At 42.0% G+C, this 7,613-nt stretch overlaps 1 protein-coding gene across 1 annotated transcript in view; it reads left to right on the top strand.

Annotated features, from left to right (window-relative positions):
* The window catches only part of ITGB5 (integrin subunit beta 5), a 205,288-nt gene that overhangs the window by 173,145 nt on the left and 24,530 nt on the right, over positions 1-7,613 (top strand). The window contains exon 11 of the mRNA XM_069064969.1: positions 663-885. Coding sequence (XP_068921070.1) covers positions 663-885 — 223 coding nt within the window. The remainder of the gene's footprint in view (positions 1-662; positions 886-7,613) is intronic.

Below are 7,613 nucleotides of genomic sequence, written 5' to 3'. Positions count from 1 at the left end.
TATATATATATATATATATATATATATATATATATATATATATGTCTGAAGTGAGTGATAGCCTTGGGTTTGTCAACTATCAAGTTACAAAATGGTGTATTTAGGACTCCTGAGAAGATAATATTCCAGCCCTTTGGAAGAAGGCTCCTCTTCCCATTGGACATACATAACTGAGCTTGATAGCTAGGCCTGGGCATTGTATGGACTGCATAAGTTTTTGTCCTCATTGCCCAGATGGCTTTCTTTGGTCATGTTCAGGTCCTGTGGGGATTTGGGGGCCCAGAGCCAGTGAATGAGCTAAGTGCTTCATTTGAGCTGAGACAGACTAAGGGAGTTGGCAAGGTTGTTCCTAGAATCATTGATCATTCCAATCATGACTGGATTAGAATGTAAGGGATAGAAGTTGGATTTGGAAGGGACTTTAGTGATTACTATGATCTTGTACGTAGTAGATATTTAAAAGTAAATGTTTACTGACTCACATTGATTAGGTAATCTAACTCCCTTATTTTATAGTTTGGGGAACTGAGAATCAGGGATTCTGAAACCCCTGTGGGACTCAGTCATTCTGTGGAATAATTTAGATAAGTTTCCTGTCCTATCTATGATTCCTAGTCCTGCTGAGGTCAAATGCCCTGATGTGCCCTATGTGTTGGTTTTAGGTCACGGGGAATGCCACTGTGGGGAGTGCAAATGCCATGCTGGCTACATCGGGGACAACTGTAACTGCTCTACAGAGACTGAAACATGTCTGTCCAATGATGGCCAGATCTGCAGTGGCCGAGGGTATTGCTCCTGTGGGCGGTGCCAGTGCACAAAGCCTGGGGCCTTTGGAGAGACTTGCGAGAAGTGTCCAACCTGCCCAGATGCCTGCAGCACAAAGAGGTAATTCCCAGAACCCCCCTCTCCTTTATTTCTTCCTTTCTTTGCCACTGGGGCATCCCTGGCCTTCCAGCTTCACCTGCCTGGGCCGGGCAAAACGTGGGGAGCTAGACATTCATGTCGGGCTACTTCTGACACCACTGTGCTTTTTTTTTTTAATAGCCACTTGCTATCCAGATGCTATTTCATTTCCTCAGGGGCTAAAAATTTTTTTATTATTAGAATAATTGACTTTTAAAATGAAAAGTCAGTTAGATAATGAGCATTTATTAAGAGTTTGCTAGGTACCAGGCACTTTGCTAAAAGCTAGAATTTTAAAAAGACAAAAACTGTTCCTGATCTCAATGAGATTGCATCCTAATGCAGGAAACAACATGTAAATAACTGAGTACATCCAAGTTCTGTACAGAGTAGATCATTGATCATCAAGGATTTATTAAGCACCTACTGTGTGTCAGTCAGTGGAGGATACAGATACAAAGAATGAAAAAATTCCTGCTGATAGATGGAAGGTTATCTCAGAGGGGAAGGAACTAGAAGCTGGAGGACCAGGTTCTTTCTGTTATCCAAACTACCATACAGGAATACTCTGACAGATGGCCACATATCCTCTGCTTAAACAATCCAGGTGACAGGAAACTGTGTGTCATGAGATAATTCATTTAATTCCTAAGCAGCTCTTACTATGAGATGCCTCTTTAGCTGAAACAAAACATAGAGAAGGTCAGTTGACTTGGAGGGGAGATAGAAATCCCCTCCTGACCTAACATATGAATAAATATCCCAAAGACAAATAAAAGTGACTTTTGAATGATCTCTTCCATTGACACATTTCTTCTGAAGGCTAGCATTCCCTAGGCCTTGAGGCCCAGGGGTATTTGCAAAGCCAGACATAGTTTCACATAGTCATAGAATGTTAGGATTATGGAGCTGGGGTCAGGAGAGGATTTTAACAGTTACTTATTAACTATGCGATTTTGGACAAGTCTGGTAATCTCACTAAGCCTCAGTTTCCTCATTTGTAGAACAGGGATAACAGTATCCCTGTTGGGTTAAGAATCAAGTGTTATATATATAAAAGGACTTTGCAAACCTCAAAGTGTTTTAAAATTCATTTTATAATTCAGTTCATTTAATTCAATCAGTTCAATTCAATTGAAATTATTCAGTTCAGTCATTCAATTTGTAATTCATTTATAAATGCATACTCCATGTGCATATTGGTACTTGTTTAGCAACTTATGGTCTTATAGCAAGAATTTTTAACTTCTGGTCTACAGATCCTCCCTGTGGGGGCTCCCACCCCCTCCCTCGTTTGTGAAAACTTGGATGGGAAAAAATTAGACCTTTAAAATTTTTTTTTTCTTTTTGGAGAGCAATTGGGGTTAAGTGAGTTACCCAAGGTCACACGGCTAGTGTTTGTGTTGTGTCTGAGGCCAGATTTCAACTCAGGTCCTCCTGACTCCAGGCCTGGTCCTCTATTCACTGTGCCACCTAGCCTCCCAGACCTTTATTTTAATAGAATTGTTTTCCTATGTATTTTATTTTATGTATTTAAAAACTGACCTGAGAAGAGGTCCATAGACTTCACCAGACTTGCCTAGGGGCATAGGACACAGAAAAAGAACCCTGTCTTGAAGCATTGTCTGAGGTCAGAAAGTCAATGCGACTAAGAATTAGTATGACTAGAGAAGTGAGCTAGGTCTTACCAACTCCCAGGCCCGTTCCCTGTCTACACTGTGCTGCCTTGAACAGAGTGGGTGCTTAGTAAATAATAATAGAATTGAATTATCTGTGTGTGTGTGCTCACATGCATGTGCATGTGTGTGTGTTCACATGTGTGCCCCATGCCTACCACTGTTGTTTTACAGATAAGGGATCCAACGCACAAAGAGCTGAGGTCACTGCGTCCTAGAGCTTGCCTATACAGTGCTAGGGCCATACTAGAAAACAGGTTTCTGTTCACACTGTGCTGCCCACCCTGCCCTGTTGCTCTCTCCATCCCTGGAGGAATGTAGGCGGGTGAAAAGGAATACAGGAGAAAAATCAAGCAGCCGTTTGCCTTCTGGAAAGCACTGCTGACATTTTAACTTGAAATGTGCTCCAGAACAGCTGCATCAACAGTGTCTGTGCTTGAGGGAGGGCAGGGGATGGAGAGGAAGCAGAGACATGAATAATCAGAAACATCTGATGATACAAGAGCCATTTGGCTTTGGAGAGAGGGCATTATGTAATGGTCTTTTGGCAGCGGGTTTTCCTTCCTAATGATGCTTGGCTCAAGCTAATTTTAAAATGAATTCATGCTCCCCAAACTTGTACCAGTCATGACTGAAGGACATGTCTGTGGACCAAGGGAAATGATTCCAATGTCTGCTACGATGGCAGCAGGGAAAGGGCCACCTTGGATTGAGCACTGGGGATAGATAATCCATACAAGAACAATGGGAGGTTATTATAAGCAAGTAACAAGCTACCTATTTACAGTTCCTATTTCATATAGAATATGTATGATATGTGTGTGTATGTATATGCATGTATACATATGTGTGGGCTGTCTGTATCAAGTACTACACATATATGTATAATCAATACAGCAGACCAAAAGCATGCTTTTGGTGCATGTTATGGCCAGTTATATACAAGCAGTATCCAGAATGATGAAGGTGGTCTGTCTATCTTTCTGTATTGATCTGTCTCTCTATTTCTTTTGCTTTTGGTAAAGGGATCACACACACATTTATATTATACACAAGGGACACTTTTATACTTTTATTCTGTTTCATCAGCTTTAAATAGTTTACTCTGCAGAAGGAGCCTGGCATAGTGGGTAGAGAACCAGCCACGGAATCAGGAAGTTTAGGGTTCAAACCCAGCCTCTGACACACACTGGCTGTCCCTGAGTATCCCTCATCAGTGAGTAAGTCAATATACATTTACTAAGTCTTTACTGATGCTGGTCACTGTGTAAGAAGCAAGTGCCTTACCAAGAACTCCATGAAGCCACTGATGATCTAGGAAGGACTTTAACTTAACGTTCTTGCAAAAGCAGGTGTCTAACAAGTAGGCACACCCATTGAGACAAATACATGGCTTTTTATTCCCTATTTCCAATTCCCATTTCCCTTTCCTGTTTCCCCACCAACTGGGTACTGCAGGGATTACAGCCTATCCAGAGCGCCTAAAATCCACGCGAGTCTCTGCCCCCTTTATATCTCTCATTACCCACATTTCGATGCCCCCTTCCCCTCATCTTCTTTATACTTTCCAACTGTCATGTAAGTACCTGCATCCTATGTAGCAATTTGGCTTTTATGCAGAAGCAACAACCTATAGTGATTTCCCACAACTGTGCGTATAAAGAAATGCAAAACAATAATAAAGGAATCTAAATATAACATATTTTACATAAATATAGGTTTATATAAAATATGATACATAAAATATAATATATTTATATAAATATAAAAATGCAAAAACAGCCCTTGCCACCAAGAAGACTGGAGTAATAATAAAATAGTAATAATAATGACAGGGAAGATCATACATAAATTACTAGGTACATACAAGATACATGCAAGGTATATACTCTCTAAAACTATAAGTTGCAGATCTGCATTGGTAGAGAAATTTCATCACTGGGCATTCCCTAGACCAATGAAATGACATGTCTGAACCAAAAAAAACAAAAATCAGAACCAGGTATGTAAAATTTCATTCAGGAACTACAGCAAATAAAAAGTTTGCTTCTGTTGCATGTTGTGTCCAGTTATGTATAATGTTTCCAGAATGAGGAAGGTGATCTATCTGTCTCTCTATCTACATCTATATCTCTAGATAGAGGTAAATATGGATATAGATATAGGGCCAGCTGGGTAGCACAGTGGATAAAGTGCTAGATCTGGCATCAGGAAGATCTGAATTCATATCTGGCCTCAAACATTTACTAGCTGTGTGACCTTGAGCAAGTCACTTAACCCCTATGTGACTCAGTTCCTCATCTGTTAAATAGGGACACACAAGAAGGAAATGGCAAATCACTCCAGGATCTTTGCCAAGAAAGCCCCATGGAGGGGTGGCCAGGTAGCACAGTGAGTAAGAGCACTGGCCCCAGTGTTGGGATGACTGGGGAATCGAATCCAGGCTCAGACACTTAGCACCCACCCAGAAACACCTGGCCGCGTAACCTTGAGCAAGTTACTTAACCTCAGTTGCTTAGGGGTGGCCAAGTGGCTCAGAGAGTAAGAGCACCGGCCCCAGTATCGGGATGACCTGGGGATCGAATCCGGGCTCTGATACTTATCACCACACCCAGAAATAACTGGCTGTGTAACATTGAGCAAGTTACTTAATCCCAATTGCTTAAAAAAAAAAAAAAGAAAGCCCCATGGACAGTTTGTGGAGTTGTGAAGAGTTGAACACAATTGAATGACTGAATACCAGATAGATACCTGGAGTATTCACATTGGGTGCCAGGTTTGAGGAAGGACACGTCCAAAGGAGGGACCCAGGGTGGTAGAAAGACTAAATGGACACTGTGCCATATGGGAATTGGTTAAGGAAACTGGGGACATTTCACTTGATAATGAGAGGACTTAAAGAGAATATGAATGTTTTCAAATATTTGAAAGCTTTGATAAGGAAGAACTTCCTTTAAATAAAAGGATAGAGCTAGAATTAGTGGTGTTAGTTGCCTGGAAGCACATTTTTCTTGACGTTAAGGGAAAATGTGTTCCTGATTAGGGCCATCCTTACACGGACTGCCTTAGTAGTGAGTTCCTTCCTTCCTCCTGGAGATATTCCAGAAGAATCTGGATGGCCACTTGTCAGGGATCATAGGATTATAAATTTAAAGTTAGACTTCAGAGGTTATCTAATCCAGCCTCCTTTTTTTTTTCCTTTTTCAATTAGCATTCGGTTTTCCTTCCCACCTCTTCCATTTCCTTCCCAGAGAGTGAAGGGAAAGAGACAAAACAAAACCTTTTAAACAAATTTGCATAGATAAGCAAAACAAATTTCTTTATTGGCCATATCCATAAATGTGTGTTTTATTCTGTATATTTAGGCCATTACCTTCTTTCTCAGTAGCTAGGTGGCATCACTGGGCACATTGTTGTTGTTATTGTTCAGTCGTGTCTAATTCTTCATGACCCTGTGGACTATACTGTCCATGGGGTTTTCTTAGCAAAGATACTGGATTGATTTGCCATTTCTTTCTCTAGTGGGTTAGGCAAACAGAGGTCAAGTGATTTGCCCAGGGTCACAAAGCTAGTGTCTGAAGCCACATTTTAACTTAGGTCTTCCTGGCCCCAGGTTCAGTGTTCTATCCACTGGGTAACCTAGCTGCCTTCTAGGCAAGCAGAGGTTAAATGACTTGGCCAAGGTCACATAGTAAATATCTGTAGTCAGATTTGAATTCAGGTCTTCTTGACTCCAGACCCAGCCATCTATCCACTGAGCCTTCTAGCTGCCTCTCAGTGTGTATATACTGTTTGGTTGATAATTTTTTTTGCCAGCCCCTTAATTTTACTGATGAAGAAAGAGGCAGTTAAGTTTCTACCTCTGTAGTTAAGTGGCAGTCAGGATGTTATAGAGGAGAGTCTGTGTTTATGTCGGTTGGTCTAAGTAAGTTCTGAGCACCCTCCCAACTCTGACATAGAGGCAGAGAGAGAATGAAAGGAAAAAGAAGACACTGAGAGAGATGGGGCAGCACATTCAGCCAATTTGTTCCCCAACACCTAACAACAGCCTTTCACCCTGGTCTGTTCCCAGACCCCTGCAACAACAGCACTGCCCTTCACCAGTGGACAGTATTCACTCTCTGTCTGCAGGACAGTCTCAGGGCTTCTTAACAAAAAGCCAGGTTCCAGTGCTTCTGCAACAACAGGACTGTCTTTCACCAGTGGACAAATCTGGCAAAACAACATCAAAACAGACAGACAAAGTACCAGCAAAACAGCCGTGTCTCCTCAGTCCTTGGCAGCTCCGGGGTCAGGTCTCAAAAGTCCTGGGCAATTCAAAGTGGCCCTCAGCAATCCTCTCAGTCTCTCTCTGCCTCCAAAGGTGCTGCTTCCAAAAAGTTCTTCTGCCTCTCTCTTGTGTCTCTCCAAATCTATGTCACCAGCTCCTCCCAGTTCAGCACTCTCTTTCCAAGTCAACAAGTCCATCCCGCAAGTGGGATTCACAAACTCTGCGTTTTAACACAATCAAACCAAAAACCAAGCCAATACAGGAGAATCTTTAAATGCCATTACTATTACAGTTCTTAAGCTTTAATCCCTTCCTACCCACCAAATACAAAACACCCCTCACCTCCAAGATGCTCCCTCAGGTCCCTGACCATCTCCCACATACACAACTTCTGTTCTGTGCTCCCTGTATCCCTGGTCCTCACTGTGGACAACCTGAATCCTCATAGCTAGGGCCACAACCATAATTTCCTCCATGCATTAGAAAGTACACTCTAGGTTGTTGTGGTTGGTTGTCCTTTGTTCTCAAAAAGGACCGTGACATTAGGAAGTTCCCTAGAGAAGGTACGTGGGATGGTGGCCCTCGGAGTCATATGACAGGGTCTGAATAGTGACTCTATCACTTAATGTGTGACCTCAGACAAGTCATAACCTCTCTGAGCCTGAGTTTCCTCATCATTCCCCATCTAAAGTGGGCACAGTAACAAGTTCCCATGACTCATTGGGTTGGTTGTGAGGAACACGATTTGTAGACTCTTGAAGGTT

This window comes from Petaurus breviceps, unplaced genomic scaffold (assembly GCF_028583685.1).
Source record: "Petaurus breviceps papuanus isolate PSGF00001 unplaced genomic scaffold, PetGlider_PUasm1.0 90654, whole genome shotgun sequence".
NCBI lineage: Eukaryota > Metazoa > Chordata > Mammalia > Diprotodontia > Petauridae > Petaurus > Petaurus breviceps.
Note: the sequence above shows the minus strand (reverse complement) of the source record. Positions and strands in the feature narration are given on the sequence as shown.